General features: G+C 35.1%; 4 protein-coding genes across 6 annotated transcripts; 3 read left to right on the top strand and 1 right to left on the bottom strand.

Moving 5' to 3' along the window:
* Window positions 1–1,324: 1,324 nt before the first annotated feature.
* LOC110999598 (protein lethal(2)essential for life) lies at window positions 1,325–2,045 on the bottom strand. The gene has a single exon (XM_022268734.2). It carries the CDS (start codon window positions 1,967–1,969, stop codon window positions 1,433–1,435), a length of 537 nt encoding a protein of 178 aa, XP_022124426.1. The 5' UTR covers window positions 1,970–2,045; the 3' UTR covers window positions 1,325–1,432.
* Window positions 2,046–5,249: 3,204 nt separating this feature from the next.
* LOC110999593 (protein lethal(2)essential for life) lies at window positions 5,250–6,221 on the top strand. Its single transcript, XM_022268726.2, has one exon. It carries the CDS (start codon window positions 5,347–5,349, stop codon window positions 5,944–5,946), a length of 600 nt encoding a protein of 199 aa, XP_022124418.2. The 5' UTR covers window positions 5,250–5,346; the 3' UTR covers window positions 5,947–6,221.
* Window positions 6,222–6,862: 641 nt separating this feature from the next.
* On the top strand, window positions 6,863–9,099 carry LOC110999592. The gene is made up of 5 exons (XM_022268725.2): window positions 6,863–7,073; window positions 7,596–7,768; window positions 7,935–8,113; window positions 8,301–8,730; window positions 8,951–9,099. Exons 1-5 carry the CDS (start codon window positions 6,982–6,984, stop codon window positions 9,055–9,057), a joined length of 981 nt encoding a protein of 326 aa, XP_022124417.2. The 5' UTR covers window positions 6,863–6,981; the 3' UTR covers window positions 9,058–9,099.
* A 2,763-nt stretch (window positions 9,100–11,862) lies between these two features.
* Window positions 11,863–22,139, top strand: LOC110999591 (WEB family protein At3g02930, chloroplastic). Of its 3 annotated transcripts, none has more exons than XM_045632064.1 (20): window positions 11,863–12,069; window positions 12,231–12,405; window positions 12,730–12,858; window positions 13,248–13,412; window positions 14,489–15,599; window positions 15,673–15,810; window positions 17,072–17,257; window positions 17,398–17,592; window positions 17,959–18,073; window positions 18,284–18,404; window positions 18,478–18,953; window positions 19,067–19,126; window positions 19,414–19,509; window positions 19,592–19,798; window positions 19,875–20,010; window positions 20,679–20,784; window positions 21,159–21,325; window positions 21,436–21,502; window positions 21,566–21,789; window positions 21,907–22,139. In XM_045632064.1, the coding sequence occupies exons 1-20, from the start codon at window positions 12,043–12,045 to the stop codon at window positions 22,002–22,004; spliced, it is 3,999 nt and encodes a 1,332-aa protein (XP_045488020.1). In that variant the 5' UTR covers window positions 11,863–12,042; the 3' UTR covers window positions 22,005–22,139. The 3 variants fall into 3 exon arrangements, with proteins under 3 accessions (XP_045488020.1, XP_045488019.1, XP_022124415.2); XM_045632063.1 differs by having other exon boundaries at window positions 11,864–12,086; XM_022268723.2 differs by lacking the exon at window positions 19,067–19,126 and having other exon boundaries at window positions 11,864–12,086.
* Window positions 22,140–23,019: the final 880 nt, after the last annotated feature.

Below are 23,019 nucleotides of genomic sequence, written 5' to 3'. Positions count from 1 at the left end.
GAAATTGTTTTTTTATTAACCGTGTCTTTAAATATACAGCTAGACCCTGAAACAAGCAGGTAGAAAACAATTCGCAAAGAAATACGTACGGTGGAGGTGAACCTTATTAATCCTATCATCCTATATGTATATCCTTCATAAATATATTATTTGAAAAAATGCCGATATTCGTAGATCTCAGATGATTAACAAGTGAACCATGCGTCACAAGTGTCAAAGAAGGACACCAGAGCACACACGTTCAAGGTTATGGTCTCAAGATGAAGTTTTTTTTATAGAACAGGGGGCAAACGGGCAGGAGGCTCACCTGATGTTAAGTGATACCGCCGCCAATGGAATGCCACTGTTTTTAATACGCTCACAGTATTTCATTATTTACGATTCTGGTGAGCCTGCCTCTTAACAAATGCTCGTTGTATTGAACGGTAGAATGTGATTTAGAATGCGCGCAATTTTATTGTAAACAAATGTTTGCAAAAAATTTGCGCGTATTAGTAGAAAGTTATTTATTTAAATATGCCTGCGATGGATCTATCTCGACATACGTGAAAGGAAATAGCGTTATAGCAATGGATCAATATCTTAAGTCTACTGGGCCAGATGACGGTATTTCCACCGCTACCTACACAGCCGACAATTATTTTCCCACCTCCAAATATTAAAGCCTAAATGACCTTAAATGATGAATGATGTTAACAAATTATGAAATAGTTTCAGCTGGCGTACTACTGCTTATTTTTAACGACTTTTGCAACCTCCCACAACCACACCCACTGTTGGGCAGCTTACGGTCGGTTCGCTTATTAGTCAAAAGATCAACTATCATGTTTATATCACCAGCTTACTATGACTTGTATGTGCAAAGTTTATTTCGTATGATTGTAGTTTTAATGCAACTAAGTGATAAACATCCCTAACATAATTAATTATAAAATATGTTCAGTAGCTTATGGTGGCACCGAACCCTCTTCAAAAATTCCTTGCTAGCGCTTACTGTATCTGAAACAATCGATAATTTTATCCTCAATTATGTATCTCAGACTTTTCTCCACTCGACTTTAAGGAGTAATAAAATTAAACAGTAATAACCTTTTTTACTGGCAAGAGTTGGCTATTGATATACAAAATGTCGATATTTTTAAGCTGTGTAGTTACTACTTCAATTCATACTTTAATTAATTTTAAATGTAAGCTATTGATGTCTCAGAATTATATATAAAATGAATGAATTATAATTATATCTACTTAATGTTAAATTCTTTTTGTAATTACAAAATATTCATGAAATGTTCAGATATGTAAAAAATAAAACTCGGTATTACAATATTGACAAAAAAAAGACATTTATTGTGTACTTAACATAATACAAATAGGAATTTAAGCACGTAAATACTGTAAAACAAATGTGTTATCAAGAAAATGCTTTTTATCTTCACTTTTCTCCGTTAGCACTCGCTTGAGATGTCTGATCCTTGATCTCCTTCCTAACTGGACCAGTTTGAGCGATCGGAACTGATCTCTCATTCTTTAAAGCCGGAGCAGCTCTCGGAGCTACGACAGTGAGAACACCGTCAGATGACAGCCGAGATTCCACAGTTTCTGGGTTGCAGCCCTCGGGAAGTGCGTACCGCCGAGAGAATTGCCGAGAAACGAAGCCGTGCTCGTCCTTCTTCTCCTCGTGCTTTCCCTCAATAACAATGTAGCCATCAGCGGTCTTAACCGTTATGTCCTCTGGTGCAAAATGCTGGACGTCCAAGTTCACTTGGAATTTCTCCTTGTCCGCCTTGATGGTGGAACCGACGTCTCGTGCGGCGGCCGCCAGTTGACGCCAGGGTCTGTAGTAGTCCCTGGATAGCATAGGTGTCACAGCAGCGGTCAGCAAATCATCAGGTGTGAGAGCCAAACCAAAATCCTGGTCCAACACTCGGTGAGGATGCTCGTAGCCAAGGATGAACGGTAATAGAGACATTGTGTGAATATTCGCAGTGCGTTTGCAACAAGTTGTCTTCACTATCGCTTTCCAAAAAATACTTGTCGAGACGCCGGCCGGCGCAGCTTATATACAGTGGACGTAGCGCCATCTAGTAACCGGTAGAACAATCTAGAAAAACTTGTTGACGCGTGCGTGTCTAGAACACACACGAAGCTTAGGGCGCGGGTGATGTTCCTGGACATTCTAGACTATTCGGCATTTCGTGTCATAGTGTGCAACTTAAACATAGAATTTGTATGTGTGCGGTTCCCAGACGCCCTCTTATTTGTTGATATAAGTACCTAATATGATATAGTAATGATTCGTTAAATTTTATATTTAAGTATATAAACTTTACTATTGTTTGCAAATTATTTATAACAGTTTTATATACTATTATATATGACAGTTATATATGCTCTTTATGAAGGTCAATTGCTAAATAAATACCTGCATGTTTACAAAAACTACACACAATTAAATTTCTCAATAAAAAATAAATCAATATAGTAGGTATTGATAAAAGATTGCTTAATATATTTTTTACTGTTTATTTAGTAATAGACATATTCATTATTTAAAAAATGCCTTTTACTTCTATGGTAAGTTTTAGTACTGTTTCGATAAAAATCAGTTTAACCCTAGAAAGATAGTCTGCGTAAAAATTACGCATGCGTTTTCGAAAAATTGCTCTCACTTTCTAATTATCGCGAATCCATAGCTGTGCGTTTAGAACATTTCATTCGTCGTTGGGAGCTGCCACGTGCCGTAAGTGTCAATGAGGTAAGTGCCACCGATTTTGAAATATAACGACCGTGTGAGTCAAAATTACGCATGATTATCTTTATCGTGACTTTTATGATTTTGGCTTATATGACAGTTTTATTGTGTTTCGTAACTTTTAATACTTTATATCATAACTAATATTGTTATTTCATTTTTAAAGATATTGAGGCAAATATATAACACAATGGGGAGTACCAATTTAAACGAACACGAAATCCTGGCCGCTCTTATGCAAAGTGATGATGCTTTCGTGTGAGGACACCGACAGTAAAGTAGCGGACCACGACAGTGAGTCAGATGTGTCAGTGATCAGAGTAAGATGAAGTGCAGAGTAACACAGAAGAAGGGTTTGTAGACGAGATACAAGAAGAACAGCCGACGCCAAGCGGAAGTAATATCTTAGAAGAGCAAAGCAGTACTGTGCAACCAGTCTCCACATCGGCCTTTCGTAGGATCGTAGCCTTTCAACAGAGGACAATTGGTTTACCTCAATCCCTTTGGCAACAAGATTGCTCCAAGAACCTTATAAAATAACCATTGTGGGAACCATACGATCAAACAAACGTGAGATACCGGAAGAGCTAAAAAACAGTCGCTCCAGGCTAGTGGGGACATCTATGTTTTGTTTTGACGGAACCCTTACTCTCGTCTCCTACAAACCGAAACCGGCAAAAATGGTTTATTTGTGAGGAGAATGCTACTAAACGAAGCTACTGGCAAACCAGAAATGATAATATATTATAATCAAACAAAAGGTGGCGTTGACACGCTAGACCAAATGTGTTCTCTGACGTCCTGTAGTAGAAGACAAATAGATGGCCTATGGCTTTATTCTTTGGAATTTGCCTGCCTTAACATTGCCTGCATTAATGCATATGTAATTTACAGCCATAATGTTAATCGTAAAGGAGAAAAGCCTCTGAGTCGCAAAAGATTTATGAAAAATCTTAGCTTGGGACTGTCTTCTTTGTTTATGCGTAGACGTTTAGAAGTACCTATTTTGAAGAGATATTTGTGAGATAAAATCTCTGATATGTTGCCAATTAAAGTGCCTGATACATCCGAAGACTATAGCAATGAGCCAGTAGCAAAAAAAAAGGATTTATTGTTCTTTTTGCTATTCTAAAAAAAGGAGAAAGGCAAATGCGTCCTGCAAAAAATGTAAAAAAGTTATATGTCGTGAGCATAATACTGATATGTGCCAAAGCTGTTTGTAACTTACTTTTATGTAAATGTATGTTTCTAAATTATAAGAAAAGCTTACTGTTGATTTTCTAGTTAAAATGAGTCTGATTATTAGAATAAAAAATAAGTTTTCATTAGGGAGAGTAAGTGTTATACTATTTTATTGATTTATAGAAGACGTTTAAAGTTTTGTTTATTTTTTAAATACAAATAAAGAAGTTTAACAAATTATCTGCATTATTAATTAATGTAATATATGAGTATATATAATAACATAGAATTTATTAAAATAAACTATTAAACCTAAACCTACAACTAATTCAAATTCATGCGTAAATTTTACGCATGATTATCTTTTCCGTATTACAAAATATGATTATCTTTCTAGGGTTAAAATTGAAAACCAATATACAATTTCCTTACTTATTAAATTAAGAATAAACTACCTACCTACTCTTTATATTTAATCTTATAGCAAGTGGAACAAGTACTTACTTTAAAAGTTTAGTTTTAAAAAAAAAAGCATTACATAAATGTATAGGTAAAACTTATTTAAAATACAAAAATAAACCAATAAAGAAAGTAATATTATCTGCTTATCCGGACACAGACCGGATCAATAACCGTAAATTCAGTGGTTCCAAAAGTTTTAACTAAGGCATAACCATGTTGTTTTTTTTTTTTCATGCAACGTATTCATCCAAATGATCTACAAACAGAAATCATGATTTTGTAGGACATTGTATCCAAAACTTTATTAGTAAGATACGTAGACTAAACGGGATACATACGGCTAAACAGTAAAATTAAAAGTAGCTTTTAAAAATTCCCTAAAAATCGTTATATTTTTATTACAATAAAATCTATATAATGATAATTTAAAGTATCTGTGTTTATAGTAATTGTTATTTTTAGTGCTAATTAATGTTGAGAACCCCTCATAAACTGTCTAGACTCTAGATAACCCTGGAACATGTATTGATCGTCCTCGAACTTGTTAAACCTATCACAATATTATTTACAGTGGCGTAGGCCAGTTTTAAGAAAACTACTCTCCGGTAGATGGCATGACAAGTATAGCCATTGTTTCGAATGTTAAATTTTCTTTAGTACAATAATTAATTTATTAATAAAATTATAATAATATTCATTGACTACAACATAACTGAATATTAATGACTTGTCCTAATTAAGTGTTAATCATTGTGGAACACATGTTGATAAAACGTAAAGGACACGTCAGAATTCGAGAATTATCTATTCCACGGTAGATGGCAGTTAATGTGTATAAGCAAGACGCGCGCGATAAGTGCATGTATTTTGAATTTGAACAATCGTAGTGCACGGTACATAATATCTGTAATTCGCAATTTTTCAAGTACAATTTTACAAAACTATACAAAATGAAGTCGATAACATTGCTTTTTATTACTATACTCTTCACATCAGTGTTTAGTGAAGAAAATTGCGAAGAAAAGAAGAAACATCATTTGCATGATCAAGAATTTGGTATGGCACTTACACCTGATGATTTAATAACAAGCATGATGACGCCCTGGATACTCAGAGATTACTTTCGCCCGTGGAGATACCTCAATGAAATCAGTCGGGACTTTGGATCAACCATTATTAACGAAAAGCAGAAATTTCAGATTAATTTGGATGTACAACATTTTTCTCCAGATGAAGTAAACGTCAAAACTGGTGATGGCTATGTAATTATTGAAGGAAAACATGATGAAAAAAGAGATGAACATGGATCAATTTCACGCCAATTTGTGAGGAAATACTCTTTACCGGATGGGGTAGAGTCGGAGGATGTGGTATCTCAACTTTCAAGTGATGGTATCTTAACGATTACGGCGCCTAGAAAGGAAGTGGATTCTAAAGGTGAGAGAATCGTGCCCATTACACAGACTGGCCCTATCAGGAAGGAGAATAAGGAGGCAAAAACTGCTTCTGAAGGAACCTGTCAAGCACAGGATGGAAAATGTGGTTCATAAACTTTTAAAATATTTTCTTATCTGGCTGAATTATGTAATAGACTAATATAAAATGTTTTAAAGCCTTTCATTTCATTTAACAATGCAGTGCGTTATTTTTTAACAGAAAGTGTAGTCAAGTGATATGGTTATTTTTGTCTCGTGAATACACTACACGTCGGAATATAAAGATAATAATTATTTGCATCTCACTTCGTAGAATATAGATCATGATATGCTTAAATAATTAGTCTAATTGAAAGTGTTACTATTTCTATATTTTCCGATATTAAATCCAAAAATATTTATTTGTTTTATTTAATACCCTAAACTTAAGAAAGGCCCCTTCATACAATTTGCTACAGGCCCCGCACTGGCTTAATCCGGTACTGTATTTGATATAATATTATGTACGTTCATGAAAAGACTACTAGTTATAAAGGTCCATTGACCTTTATCACTTACAGAAAATGTAAGTGTAGAATTGGATTATTACTAGCTATTTAAATTGTAGAAGGTATATGTCGTATAAATTAAATTTCGATGAGGGGTATCATCCACCATTCTTTTTTTTCGAATGTATATTATGAAATGTGTCGCAAAAAGAGACAGCGCGGCCGCTGTAATTATTTCAACATCTGCTACTGCCGAAATTTGAAAGCAACGTGATTGGTCTGTGGTAGCCGGTAGGGCAGTATGAATATACACTCTCCTCTCGAATCTCGATCCTTCTCACTGCTGCACCACTACTTAGGGAATTATCGCCCGCAGCGGCAGGGGCTGAATGTAAATGAGGTATAAGAATGTGTATATACATACTTCACAGAATGGCACGTTAGGTGCGCTCAGTTTTCAGCATTGTAGACAATGCCATATTCTATTGTAAATATGAAGTCTGTGGTAAATATTACTTTGACGCATCCGCTGATAATATCATTAATCATTAGTATGATTGTTTATTTTTTATAGCAATAGATTTTTAAGATTTCCTATAAATCTAAAACATACCTAATTGTGTTTACTGTTTAATCCTTTACGGAGTAACGCCGTAAAAATATGGTTAATTATTGTTGTGTAGTTGGATGCGGACGTAATAGCAAAAGTAACAGACATTTAAATTTCTACAGTTTACCAAAGCAAAAACACCGGTATATCAAATGTTTTATTTCTAGCGTAGACAATAATTATAAAGTCCAGAAAATCTTCTTCAAGCTGCATAATTTAAAATGAATTCCTTTTGTGTCTACTTAGATGACCTCTATTTTACCCAAATCTTTCATGTATACTTAAAATCTGTTAAAGCTATTCGTATTTAGATCCATTCTGAGATGAATAATAAGAATATTGCAGGACTAATGTCTATTATATCTTACTTTTTTTTTTAATCTGAGAAAGAGTAGTCTTTCCAGGATTATAAGTTAAGACTGGAAACCTAAAAGTTGTATTTAAATGTCTGAAAAGATTTACTTAGATGTGATAAAATATACAAAATACATTTTTTAAATAGAACCTAAGTTTTGATATTTTAAAATTTTTGATCACTATGTCTTCAGCAAATTTAAAATAAAAAGTTAAATACCTATTGAAATGAACATTATGTATAATCTAAAGCTAAGGTAAAAGCAAGGCTATAAAATATAGTATGTATTTTAAAATTGTATATATATTAGTCAGAAACAATGGTTGAAAGCAGCTGGTAAAGAAGATCTTCTAAATCAAGATATGGAAAAATTGAGAAGAAATTTAAGATTCTGTTCAAGGCATTTTCCCCCATCTTCTATAAAGAATAAACATCTTAATATTGATGCAGTTCCTTCTGTAAGACTTCCTGGATCACTACCAGGTAATTGATCAATTATACTATAGTTATAATATATTTCAAATAGATTAACATTTTATAATATAGTATATTATATATAAAAATAGATAACAAAGTTTTGGGGAATACTAAATCTATATTCAATAGCCTTAAATTGATATTTTACCTAAATATTATTTTCTATTTCTAGAACAAGATATCCTCCCTACTGTACATGAAGGTATAACATGCAATGTATGTTCAGAACAAATAGTTGGATTCCGATATAAATGTGTTATGTGCAACAACTATGATCTTTGTCAAAAGTGTGAGATGCTTGAGCTACATGAGGACCACTATATGTTGAGGATACCAAAGTCTATTAAGTTTGTAAGTAAGAAATCATAAATGTAATTTTGTAAAAATTAAGCACAACAAATGGTTTAAAGTTAAAAAGGTTTGATTCAAGTGCGTACACTGACAAACCTTTACTTGCTTTCTCATATTTTATAAAAAAAATATTTTCTGCTGCTTAATAATGGTAGCATTAATCATTTGCGACCTTACTTGTTTTCAGAAAATAGCAGACACTTTTATTAATAAATGGAGAGAATTAATTGAATGTGAAAATAAGACTAGTGCTTTAAAAGTTGAAGATTCAAGTGATGATGAACCAATTACTAAATATAGGAAATCATCAGGTGTAGTCAACCTTCCAGAAACTGTTAAATCTGAAATAAGAAATGAAATACAGAGAGCAATAAAGTCATTAAGTAATACAGAGAAAGAGGCACGGATAACTGATGGTTCAATTGAATTAATTAATGTGACAAATAACACAAGTTTAAAGCCAGTGGTGGAGTCTGTATATGAAAACAACCTTATTGAAAATTCATCAGAAATACCAACACAAATTGTGTTTGCAGATGTAAATAATATGAAATGTGAAGATGATAAAAGTGAAGCAATGGCCGCCTTATCTGTTGTTAATACAAGCACAGCATCAGGTATGTTTGACATTTAATAATAATGTCTTATGGATTTGAGTTATTCTACTCAATGCTAAATCATACTGGACTGTAATACCAGCCATAATAAGCCAACTGCCAGAGTCAAAAACATATATGACTTAATCTTATATGTTTCATTTATATAATCTTTGATAAAATAAATAATCTACTTGATAAATTGATATGATATAAAATAATAACCATTTTGTTTTTGCAGGACACATCCAGCCTGTTATATATTTGAAGCTAAATGATGTTCTCACTCAACTTATGATAACACCAAGTGATCAAACTGCACAGATTAATGACAGCAATATATTCTAAGGATAATTTCCTTTTATTATATTATAAATGTTATATCTATTTTCTTGTTATTTTACTTAGTGTTTTATAATTAAAATTAAATACAATAATAGCATTTAGGACTATTTTGAAAGGTTGTTAAATAATCACTAAATGGTCCTTTTTTCTTTCATATGCAGCCTATAGTTTTATTGCTATATGAATAATTTTCCTTCATATAACTACATTACAATTATACGGCGTCCATGCGTCGGGTTGTCTCTCTCCCTAAAATATGGCGAGGGGGCCGATGGCTCGTGAATGGGTGCTACTTGTGGTCATGTTGTCGTACTTGAATTCGTGTATGCAGTGATATTAGTTGTTTCTACTACGTATTTGCGTGTTGTTCCCACGAGTTTGTAAGTGCGTGCTCCTATTTTACCATGCCACCTGCTGATCGAGGACAAATCTTTGTTTTTAATTTATTTTATTATTCTTTATTACTCAATATGTCATATGGAACATGGCGTAATGGGTGCAGCTCTTTACAAACACTGTGTAAAAGAAAAAACATGGCTATTAGAAAGAGTGGCAGAGTGTTTATTGCTAGTTTTTCTCTTCCTTTCTGCGCCCTTGATTAGAGAACTGACAGTAAATGTAAAATTAGAAGCATTTAATGTAGGTATATTTCTTTTTTTTGACGTTCATAAGTGTACATTAAGTTAAAGCATTCAAGCTTACGGCGCAAGGCCGCTTTGCAAGAATACCTAAGCCAAGGCTGGGACTTGCCATCGACCGGCACCGCAGATAATGGAATAAAAAGTTTCATTTCCTCTCATCTTCATGTACTCGATGAGTCGGCCAGTTTCGTTATTTCCGCTATGGGACCTACACAGGCACGCATAGAATCGCGGAGGGTCATCGCAGTCCACACGCTGCCATAGGTTTGATAGATCGCTACCTTTAAGCGTCCCGAGGCGACTAGAACAGATATCCTCTCTGGCGTACACGCAAACTTCCGCCCGCGGTACAAAGGAATGTTCCAATTTGTACCTTGGGTAGGAGAGGTAGGAAGTATCAGCCGGGGAGATATTGCCGAGGATATCTGAGTCTCGGAGTTCGCAAGACCGGCTTCGCAGTCTCTAAATAATAGTGGACAGTGTGGATGTTTTATTTTAGAATATCGTCGAAGCAAGCCTGTTCTCCGAACATCCTGAAAAATTTAGGATAATCTTGAAATTTCCATACGATGATCGTTACGAGCAAATAGGGTAAGTATTTCGAGTAGATCTCCTGAGTTTCTTAATCAAGTTCAATTATTTGAATATGCAATAATTGAACTTGATTGATTGAATATATGCAATAACAATTATAGCATATAGCATAGGATCTGAAGTTATTAGGCGCGTAGACAGAGTCCGCGATTTGGGTGTTTTGTTTGTTCCTGACCTTTCATTTGCGGATGATAACGGATGCTGCATTTAGAAGGTTGGGGTTTGTCCTGAGAAATTCAGTTGGTCTATCAGACACTGCCACTAGGGTACTATACTCATCTTTGGTAAGGCCAATTCTTGAAACCAGTTGCGTCATATGGTCCCCTTATGAAAAGTATTATGGGGATATGGTTGAAAGGGTGCAAAAGAAGTTCCTTAGAAACCTGTACAAACGAAGGTACAATTTTTTTCCTTACCTCTACCCTGATGTTAAGTTCGGGATGGGGGTATTGGGGTACAATTCGTTAGAGCTTCGTAGGGATTTGGCTGTGTTAAGATTTGGTCTAAACGTTATTAAAAACGAAACGGAAAGCGCATACTTGATGGGGGAAATCATCAGACTGTACGTTCCGAACAATTATTACCGCTGCCGGAAGCATAACCTCTTTGCTGTGCGTTCGGCTCGCACTGTCCAGCATCAACAAGCTCCCATTCCTCGACTACTCTCGATGCTTAATGGATTTCTCGACTCTTCGCCGGAGAGCGACCTATTTGGTGAGCGTATGGCGGTAGTGTACTCTGATTTGAGGGTATACTTGTAGAGTATTAGGGGTTAGAATAAACTGTGTTTTATGTTATTTTAATTAATTTTGTATTGTATATATTATAGTCTATTTTATTGTGAGTTTAGCCATGTCTGTAATTAATAAATAAATTATGTAAAAAAAATATATCAGACGAAGCTTATCCCTCCAGATAATCGTCACGTTATTAGACAGCACGTTTAGCCTTTAGGACATAAAATGAACCATATGATATATCTTAATGTGACGCGCTTGAGTATTTCAAACTTCTTTTGGCACATTCTCATAAATGCCGTGATTTTGCGTCTCATCCAAATCGTCCGATTATTAGATGAGAGCTTTTTTTAAGTTCAATTAATATAAAATATGGCGCGTTCGATTTAATATTTTTTTCTCATTTACAACCCTTACGTACGACTACCATCATGCAAGCAATTTTATCTAAGAAAAACAGATTAACATAATAATATGTACAATATTAAAAGTGTGTTAGACTATGCTATCAATATCTGGCGCGTTCTAATATGTCCACCCTTTTTATAAATTTTGAAAATCTGTGCTACTCCCTGCGATAAATAGGTATAGATTATAATAATTACAAAAAAAATTGTTATTATTATCCGACTGAAATAAAGAATTTTTCGTGGTAAGTTTAGTCGGTGTATATATGGGTGGCATAAGCCACAGCCTGAATGTTGTACAATGCAAAAAATGAGTTGTGCAGTGTTTTTCATGGAGATTGTCTATTACTCTTAAGTCTTAACTACCAAAAATAAGACTTGGCTAACAGGTTATAAAATTATTAAAAAAAATTAAATCTCAATTGAGCAACTCTGTGGTGAATGGTGATGTTCTGGGTCACTCGTCATTGAATCGCATTTTGTTAACAACAAATTTCAAAACATTGATTCTGAGATAAAAATAATTTTTGTAACCGCTGTCATTTAGTTTTAATTGGTGGTTTACGCTATTATACTATATAAAACATTCATAATTATCAGTCATGGAATATGACACAGGTCAACCGTCACCTCCAGGTGTGAGGAGTTCTGCGGTAAAAATATAATTTTGTTTCATTTAAGATTTGGAAAACTTTATTTTTAAATAAGATGTATTTGCTAACTTTGAAAGTAATATAGCTTGCTTATTGCTTTTGGTGTTTAGAATTGTTACTTAAGATGTTATTTTTCCTTTCTAGTTTCAATGTAAAACCGAGGAATCCAAAATTAACACTCCTGCAAGAACTTCTATCTCCAATATGCTTCCAACTCCTAAAGGTGTGGAAAATGCGAAGAAACGACTACGAGCGTTCTCTATTCAAAAAAAGACTCCTATTACTCCTATTGTAGCTCCTAAGCCTGCTGGGTCCGGCAGTGAGTATCAGTATATATTATATAATATTATTCGTATCAATATATAAATAATGTAATTACAATGCAGTAGGCTTCATCTATTTACATAAACATTTTTGACAATACATATATGAAATATATTAGCTATTTGTTTAAATTTAATTGGTTAAACAAAGAAGAATTCAGTTTTCATTCCTAGCTAAATATATAAAAATTGTGTTCGATCACTTCTCTTCCAGTTGATTGCTTAGAAGTTAAACGTAACTTTAAAATGAGAAACTGCCTTGAAGAATATTCACCAAATTTATTTTTATTGCAAATAAAAATTATTTGTTGTACTTGCAGACACAACAGTGTTAATTGGGAAGCTAAGTGGAATAAAGCCAACTCTGAAACGTGAAGAAGACCCTGACCCTAAAGTTCCCAAACTTCCTAAACCACCAAAACCTGGTTCAGAAAGAAAAGCTTGGCAAGGTAAGGCAAATACAGTCTGTATATGCCAGATTTGTTGATCAATTTTTTTGAATGACTTGATTCCAGCTTAATAGATGGGACCATAGTGCATGGTTTATTAATATAAAAGTAAAATGATATATTCTTATAATATTTACCCTTATTTTTATTTATAACACTACCTGTGTGGCATCTGCTTATATTTTGTTCATATAACCTAAAATGATTGTTTTTTTGGAAACAATTAATTTTCTTTTGCTATTAAGAAGCCAAAACTATTTCCAGCCTTTATTATAGATTTGTTTTACTTTGTTGAAAAATGAAAAATTAATTTGTTACTAACATATTGCATTCTTATTGGTAAGCACGGAAAAAACTGCAATAATGAACATATTTTTACCAATTTACAGATACCTATTCAGAGTTGCAACGACGGACACAAGCGGAAATTGAAGATATGAAGAGAAAGATGGAGTTAGTTGATCTTGGCATCCCATTGGGTCTGATATGTCCATCATCTACTAGTGATACTGCAATGCCCACAAAGGCTATGCCACCCATTAAGTCTTTTATAGGTAAGTTTAATAATAGCTTTAAGCAAAATTTTTAAAGGTACTTAATGTTGGGATGAAGTAGAATAAACTCTGCAAACATCCTGCTCTATGTTTCTTTAGCATTTTCTTTAGTATGTATTGCTTTCCCAGACGTTTTATTAATCAGTATATTATTCCTTGATTCTTCTTTCACCATGCCTCCTGCTGATAGAGGACAAATCTTTGTTTTTAATTTATTTTATTATTCTTTATTACTCAATATGTCTTATGGAACATGGCGTAATGGTTGCAGCTCCTTAAAAACATTGTGTAAAAAAAACTTGGCGATTAAAAAGAGTGGCGGAGAGTTTATTGCCAGTTCTTCTCTTCCGTTCTACACCCTTGACTTGAAAACTGGCAGTTAATGTAAAATTAGAATCATTTAAAGTATAATTTGATGTTCATAAGTGTACATTATGTTACCTATATGAATAAATGATTTTTGATTTGATTTGACTCAAGATTGGTTGGTTTTGTGTTCCAAGTTTTAATTTATTTCATAATCTTATATTTATAATATAAAAACAAGATTTTCAGCTGCATGAAGAAAGTAAAAGTAATTTATACCCAATTTTCAATACTGAATGATTGTCATATACACTATTCATACTATTTTATTAAACAAGACAACAAGTGATTGGTGTATGTGTAAGAGTTTATTTTAAGTTAGGAAAATTTATTAAATGCTGAAACATTTAAATACAACTATTGTTGAATGACTTTATGATATACATAGGCCGCTACCGCGTCTATTCTGGACTGATGCATGTTTCTCCATGTGCTAGACAAAAATCTATACTTTGTGAGTGCAATATAATACATTAAAAGGTAGATTTTATAGATTAATTAAAGTGTATTTGAATGTTAACTACTTAACATATACTTAATATGTTAGTTTAGGTGTAGGTAATTTAAAAAAAATGTATTTTGTAAATGGTAGTACAATATTTGTATAAGGTTGATGTATTAGTTTAAAACTGTAATAATATTTATAGTATATAGTAGATAATTATGGTAGTAGTTGTTTAATTGTTTATAACTGCAATTTCATTTTTTAGATCCTTCCAAAGTAGATGAATTAATTCGTGAAGCCAAAAAAGCCAAACTGGAAGGAAAGCCATTCAAATTTGACTACAGAAAGTTGCTGCCTGACTATGACAATCCATTTCAAAGAAAAAAAGACGAAAAAGACGAGAAGGATAAGAAACACAGTCGGCGGAAAAGTGACTTGAAAGATAGAAAGGATAAATACGGTTCAAGGCGCTATTCGGATCACAGAAAAGATAACAAAGTTAAAGAACGCACCAAAGATAGAAAACAAAAGGTGTTAGAAGTTGCTTCAAAAAAGGTTGAACTTAATGCTAAAGAAGATGTTCACTTTGGTGATTTCGTAGTTTGTGATAGTTGGTCACTCGATAATGAAGATACCAATATATCTAGCCCAAAAACAGATAAATCAGATTCTCAGAGTTCAGCACTAGAAAGAAAGAATTATAAAGAACCGTCAGAGTTGCTAAGAGCCAGCGCTGCAAAAAAGAATGAAATTATTAAAAGAGTTACAACCGACAATAGAATAAAAATTCAGCCAATTGTGGACACGTTTAAATTTGAGACTGACGATAATAATGAAGATGTATTGAATATTTTTGATGCGGAGACGAATATTGATAAATTTGCAACAGCACGATCCACAAAGCTGTCGTTGTATGATTCGCCGAACAAAAAATCCATAGATTTAGACGATACTTCAAGAGATTTATCGTTGGACGATACATTTTTAGAATCGGTGATAAATGAAATCAAGGTAGAGGAACTAAATGAAGACGACAGTCAAGATAAGGGGCTGGTCGAATACGAATCACCAAATAATGACGATACACCAAATACTTCCGTAAGTGAGTCTGTTACACCTGAAATAGTAGAGAAAGAAAAGAAACACGAGTACTGCGACGGCTACAGGTCAAGTGAAAGCGGCTATAAAACGAGTGACACGGCCGAAAGTTACAAGTCGGGCATAGAATTTCGTCTATCAATTGAAAAGGAGCTGGACGATGCGTTAAATGCAGATAAAATGTCGAAGGTCAATTTAGATTCCTTGGAAGCATGGACGTTTGTTTTGAAGATATGTCAGCCATTGTTATTTCGGCATGACAAGAACCAGTGCTACAAGTGAGTATCGTGGGCCTCCTCAATATTTTTAATGGTTTCTTTAAAGGTAATGCAACAAAAATGCATGTTTCAGAGAGACACAATCAACACCAAAGCTATGGTACTCAACAAATCCAAAATTATGTTCTTGTGTGAAAGAAAGGGATGTCGTTTATGAAGAACTGGAGAACAACAAGATGAACTTAGTTGACCGGGTCTACGGATGCGATCAGTGAGTCTTATTAATAATGCTTTCTTACTGTGCCCTCAGCCCACCTGCAGCCATCTATTGAAATAGACAATTTTAACTTAAAGATTCTTAGCTTAGGACTCTGAATGCGGTATATCATTGTTACCATAACAACCTTTATATGTATTAGTTGAAATGAAATATCATTAGGAATTTCACTGTATTTAATTTCGTTTAATGTAACATATTAAAAATAAAGTTTTAAGTAAAATGTTATTAGTCTTATCATGATTTCGAAAAATAAGTTCATCATTTTAATTAAAAAGCTCAAATTTAAACTCACAATCCTGTCTGATTTACGTGCGATACTGATTCGAATATGTGATGTATAGTCTGCAATAATTAATATTAATTAATTTTTCGACAGCTATGTCACTACATCAATAGATGTCAAAAATATAAATTTAGCAGATTTTTACATTATACGTAAGTTTCTCTTTGCATTTTGCAATTATATTGATTTCTTGCGAGATTGTGTGACATTTATATATAACACTATATATATTATATATAATGAAAAAAATAGGATTATGAGATATAGAGTTTCCGCGAATATAACGACAAATACTTCATAGAAAGTCAAAACAGTGTCGTATACTTAATTGTTTTAATGGTGAAAATTCGTGTTATATTTTCGTTCGAAATAGACAATTTTTATTTTATAATATTTTATGAGGGTCATGAGGGTGATCGCAAAAATATTTTTACTCGGCCGATCCGCGCACTATCTTAAGTGTTGATATTTACTTGGGTAGCGTTAGATGCATTTTTATAAATACGGTTTTGTTTATTTATTTTCAATAGTTACGTCCTCCATTTAGACTTATATTTTATATGAGGGTTTTGTGCGTGTTCGTGAATTATTATTGTAAGGCAAGGTACAGCATCATTCTTACCTCTCTTTGTTCGAAAACTAACAATTTGAACGAAAGAACCTTTGTGGCGCAATTTTATGTTTATTATTATTTTATTAAGATTGGGTAACCAGAATTTCGTATAAATTGTAAATTCATGGTAATCAAATATAAGGGTTTTATTTAAAAAGTATGTCGTATTATTGTAGTGTTTGTTTGGGTATTTTGAACTGACTTATTTTGACAGTTTCAATGAGTCTTGGCACTGTTTCGTTGATTACCCGACGGCTACGTGGGATTTCTCTTTTTATGTTCCAGTTTAACCTTTTTTTGCAGTCGATCTACTGTTCAAGGTTAATAGACGATAATTATACATTCCACCTTTTCAGAATATCTGAAGTGACTGCATCCAAGTGTCGTAACTGGTATCCATCGGGTAATAATTGTCTTGTCGAGAGTAAACTGCAGCTCTCGAGTGAATGGGAGGCAGATGACAGTCAACAGTCACTCGGAGAAGAGAGGAGATCTCTCACTCCTAAGACAGAAGAGTTGGACCTGGATAGGGAGTACCATAGGTATGCAATTGTTTGACACGCTACAGGCTTTATAAATATTATATATGTAATTATTAAAACTAATAATAGGTAGTCCTTCAAGTTCTTCAGTTTTGCATCATGTACATACGATTTTAGTGAAGGCTTGTGTATTCACCTAGGTTTATGGAAGCTGTATGGCCAGATGTGATAGAGACCAAAAAGGAAACATCGGGAAGTACCACCCCCGTGCAAGAAAATAGAAAGAAGAGAAAGGAAGATAACGATACAAGGGAAGAAGAAAAGAGAACGAAGAAGATGAAGTTGAGCAGTGAAGGATGGAGTCAAGAGTCTGAAGTGGAAGAGGATGATAGGAGGTTCGTATCTATTTTTTTTAATCCTGACAGATTATATATAAAGATGTCAAAATACTATGGTTTCTGATCAGATGAATTATTACTTTAACCATTATTTTAGGTGTGATTCGTTATACAAATGTGAATAAAAATTGAAGCAATTTACTCATATCATTAAACTTCACAAAATATTTTTTTTAGCTGAATATTTCCTTTCCTTTTTCGATTTAACCTGAAAATAATAAATTGTTTGCGAAAAGTCAAATATTCGTCCAAACCTCAAAAAATGGGTTGCTTTACAGATGGAATAATAGGAACATAATTGATTAGTCAAATTAACGTATAAAATTGTGTACGATTTTACTCGAGTATGTGTTTAATTGGTAGCAAAAAGAAAAATGAGAAAGCGAAGAGCAGAAAGAGAAAACACTCCACATCAATATCGTCTTCGTCGGACAGCGAAGAAGATTCGAGAAAGAAAAATAAAGCACTTAAAAAGAAGGTAGGATTAAATAAACTGGAATAATAATGATGTACTTTTATTTGTATATGTTAATGTATATTGTTTGTATAAGTGATATGTTTAATAAATTTAGACAATTGCAATTTATTTTTCAAATTATATTAATATTTTATTACTGCTGAAAGTCAAAGTCTTTAATAAAAAGTTCTTTCTTGCAAACAAATACAACGATTGTTTATAATCTTTTAGGCAATGAAAAAGGCGAAATCCAAATCAGCTAAGCGTCGGCGCATCGGTAGAAAACTTTTGAAGAAATTAAAAGAAAAGCAGAAGAAAAGTAAAAAGAAAATTGAAAACGATTCTGACAGTGGTGAGTTTTAACTGATGTTTATACATTGCGATACTTTTGTTGTGTATTAATTCCATTGCCCTTTATTTTTCAGTAAAATCCAAGAAATCCAAGAAAAGAAAATCGGTAAAGGATAAAAAGAAAGATAAAAAGAGAAAAAAGACAAAAAAAGTGAGCAGCAGTAGCAGCAGTAGTTCCTCTTCAGATAGTGAAAGCGAAAGGAAGTCGAGCAAGAAGAACAGAGAAAAGAACAGAAAAGGAAGGAAGGCCTCATCGGAAACGCAAAACGAAATTATGGTTGACGCGAACATATTAAATAACATTAAAACCGAAAAAACAACCGACGATGAGGAATCAAAATTGATGGAATTTTCACCGAGACGACAGAAACCCCGAGAAATCATCAACGTCAAGGAGTTACAGAACGATTTCGTCGGGAATACACATGTCAAAGAGGAGATCGAAGAAAAGATTGAGAAAGTGAGAAATGATAAAGAGAAAGAGGCGGAAGCAGTAGAAGAGTCTAAAAGCCCAATCGTCGAGAGTAAGAAAAGTGAATGCGGTTTAAAGGTTAGTTGCGTTGTTCGAGTCAAAATGTGCCAAAATTCATCGAAATATGTTCTACGTTTACATAATCCTTTCGATGACGTAATATGTTTTGTCCCCTTTTTCACGCTGCGTAGGATGACTCTGATGATGCAGACCCAGAAGCCAGCATCATATATGAAGTTGGAGATAAACAGGTTAACGTTAATTGCTTTGGTTAACGGTTATACAACTGCATGTGTATTGCGACATAAGTTTCGAAGTCTTTCTAATTAAAGGAAACATCACCTCAAAGGAACCAAAACGCCGCTATATATATATTTATATGCACATAACACGTTAAACAGTCTTTTCTCGCAGAATAAATGAATATTAAAAAATGATATTTAGGTGTCTTGTAGGCTTTTGCTACCATTCTACAACATATTCGAGCAAATAAGTATTGTTTTTTAATTGTGTCATCACGACCTTCTTCACTTTTCAGGAATCACCAATCGAGAGCGAGGTCCAGCCAACGGAACCGGTGAAGCCAGACGAGAACTCGCAATCCTCCTCCCAAGCGTCCGTTTACAGCGCGAAGGTTTCCATGAACAACTTTTCAAAGATGAATATCATTTCTCTCGTCGCGTTTGAAGCGAGAACTACCCGAATCCAATTTTCAGAACGAAGACTCCAAGTCGACGGACGTCCAGGACTACGAGAAGGACGAGAGCCATCTGCGTCCGCCCTCTCAGAACTCCAACTACAGTTTCAAGGACGTCATGGACGCCAGCGGCTACAAGGAGGAGAAGTTCGAGAGCTACGAGCCGGCCGAGTACGACGTCTGCGAGCAGATGGCGATGGCCTATCAGAGCGACGTGGCCGGTCAGGTCAGGGATTCGCAGTTGACTCGCTCAATGGGTGATGTACGCGAATCAGACGTTTCAGTGATGATGTCCATTCCAGGCCGGATCCCCGATCGACACGAGCGTCTCCCGCATAGAGACCGTGGTGCGCGTGCGCAGCTGCGGAGAGATCACTTGCGATTGGAGACCGGGACACGACCCCGCCGACCCCATACCCCACAGGCCTTCGCGATGGGGTGAGTTGTCAGATATACGAAGCAAAAAATATTACATGGTTCAACAGTATACATATATAAAACAATTTTTTTCAATTATCTTTCAGGCCGTTAGTTAAAAGGCTAGGCTGTTGATTGAACTGCTAATTAAGCTTTGGCTGGCTGCGACATAATATATTATATTATTATTTACCCTGAAAAAAAAAAATTGTTTTGACTGTTTTTCCCCGGAGCAAACAAGTATTTGTTAATATTATATTGATAAAAAAATTAATCATTTTCCATTATCTAAATGTGTGTGTTCTTTTAAAACAGTATATTTTAATGATAAATTTTAATTTATAAGTTTAATATAAATTTTTAATTTGGGAAAAACTAAAACATCGAAAGTTTGAAATTCGATCAAATGAAAAAGCGGCAGTAAAGAGAGGCTGTATAATGCCTGCTATCTCATTTTCTCCCACGTTAAATCATATGATGAATTGATGTTTCTGTCTCTCTTTACCGCTGCATCCGGTTTGAAATCACGACGATTCGAAAGAAGTTTATCTATCTCATTTTCTCCCACGTTAAATCATATGAATTAATGTTTCTGTCTCTTTTTACTGTCGCTTTTTCGTTGCATCCGGTTTGAAATCACAACGATTCTAAAGAAGTTTCACTTCAAAAAAATTATATGTCGTTCACAGGTTTGAAGCCCGGTGAAGTAAACATTGTGTTGACTGGCGGAGACACTCGCCCCGTGTACAAGATCCAGAGCCTGGCCAACAGAAATGAAAATAATACGCCCATAAGGTCAGTTCAGCTTGAGAATGGAGAGAGGAACCTAATTTGTTTTACTAACCGACTTAAGAAAGAGGATTGACCCGTATGTGATATTTTCGGAACTGAACATGACGATCTATTCAGGGTTTCATCAAATTAAGTGCCACCAATCTTCTCGGAAACAAAGTCATATAACAATGACTTAATTACCTTCATCCCAACCCAAGAAACTGTTAATACGTTATGAAAAGGCGTACACGTATAACATATACAGTCAACTACTCATATTTCATACATTTATGTTGTTATTGAGAACCTAAGACAATAGAATTCAGCCGGAACAATATACCAGTGTTTTTTATTTCTTAATAATTTGTGATAAATTAACGAAAAGCCTCCTTCAGCTACGACGAAGCCTACATGGACACGTACGGCGCATCCGATCGGCTGCAGTACGGCGATTGTTTTGCCTCAGAAATCCCAAAACCTGACACAGCGGTGCCCGTCGAGGGGCAGGAGGACAAACGGAGCACCCTCGACGACAGGATCAGCCAGGCTCTCAGAGAGACAGGTGGATTTTCATGTTTTTCATGTCATCTTGGAACGTTTTACTGTCACTTGGAAGTGTCCATTGTCTTGGAAAAGTTGGATTTTTTTTATATTTGTCTATAAACATTTCAGTGCTGGGTGATGTCGCGAAGGAGCTCCCTGGAGAAGAGCGTGGGACCAGCGAAAAGACTGGAACAGGGTGAGTTACAGTTATTTGAATGAAAGTACGTCGGGAAGCATTAGTGACGGTATATTGTTGCAGCGAGCCCCGCCTGCCAAGTAAACGGGTCCGATTCGCGGACGGGTACACTCCCGGACAGGACTCCGACACGGAGCCTCCGCCCGCCAAGAAGAGAAGAGTCCGGCGCTCGGGCTGCGCCTGGCCGTGCCCTTCGACTCACCCGGACCACGTGTCTCTTTGGGACGCCTTGCCGCCCCCCCCTCCGCCGCCGGGGGACCCGCCCCCCAGGAGGATGAGGCCCAGAGGTACGTATCGAGCACATTATTTGTATAAAAAAGGAAGGATTAGGTAAAAAAATGATAATCTAAAGAAATAATTTAAGTTAGAGAGATGAATTAAGAAATGAATTCCTTTTTGATTAGTTCCAGAGGCACTGCTAGGCGGAAGAATGGGCGTGGGCGTCGGCGTGGGCGGGTTCATGCCGCCGGAACCTCCGCCCGGGCTCATAGCTCTGCACTGAAGGATATGAATGGAGATATTGTAATTTATAAGTATTTTAACACTAGAAAGACGGGAGCAGTCATTTGACTGCAATTTGAATTTAAATGTTGAATAATTCACAAACCATTTAACTTAACGTATTGAACCTTTGTGACTTTTATTAATATTAGTAGTTAAATGAAACTATGTATGAAAATAACTCACATCGCTTTTGTTTATTATTTAAAATCTTGATATACCGACAAAGACGGCGGCAGTCATTTGACGGCTGAGATCCGATAAGTGTTTATAATTGTAATGTGAGAGAGTAAAACATAAATTAGGTACGTTTATCAGTTGTTTGTAGTTTGTTAGTCAAAGAAGTCAGTATAGTATCGACTGCCCGTGAATTTAGTCGAAATTATTGTAAGTAATTTGTGAAAAATGTCTCGAAGGCTTCAAGATGAAGAAATACTTTCAATCTTGCAAAATATTCGTGAAGATGAATCAGACTGTGGCTCTGAAAGCGCAGACAGTGACGATGATTGTGCGATATCTCTCTTCAGTTCGAGTTCCTCTACGGAAGAAAGTGACCTGGAAGATCAGGTACCTCTTACAACTCTACAAAACGTTCACAGTTCAAGTTCTCGTGGCCGTGGTCGTAGCCGTGGCCGTGGTCGTAGCTATGCTCGTGGTCGAGGCCGTGGTAGGACTCACGGTTCAGATGAATCTGAGCCTCAAGGTCTTATCACCTCTACCGACGGTACGTCGTGGTCACTTCAAGTGGAGTCAACTCAAAGTGGTCGCCGAGCACGGCACAATATCATCACTGAGCAAGCAGGGCCTACCTCATATGCAAGAAGAAATTTCATGGGAAGTATATCAGATTCGTGGAGGCTTGTGATTGATGAATCTATATTGAGACATATTCAGAAATGTACTCAAGAAGAAGCTAATAGGCAACTAGGCCACAACAATTGGATACTAACTTTGGAAGAGCTGGAAAGTTTTATCGCTATTTGCTATGCTCGAGGTGCCTACGGTGCAAAAAATAT

This window comes from Pieris rapae, chromosome 18, assembly GCF_905147795.1.
Source record: "Pieris rapae chromosome 18, ilPieRapa1.1, whole genome shotgun sequence".
Classification (NCBI taxonomy): domain Eukaryota; kingdom Metazoa; phylum Arthropoda; class Insecta; order Lepidoptera; family Pieridae; genus Pieris; species Pieris rapae.
The sequence above is the reverse complement of the archived record's forward strand: the minus strand, read 5'-3'. Positions and strand labels throughout refer to the sequence as shown.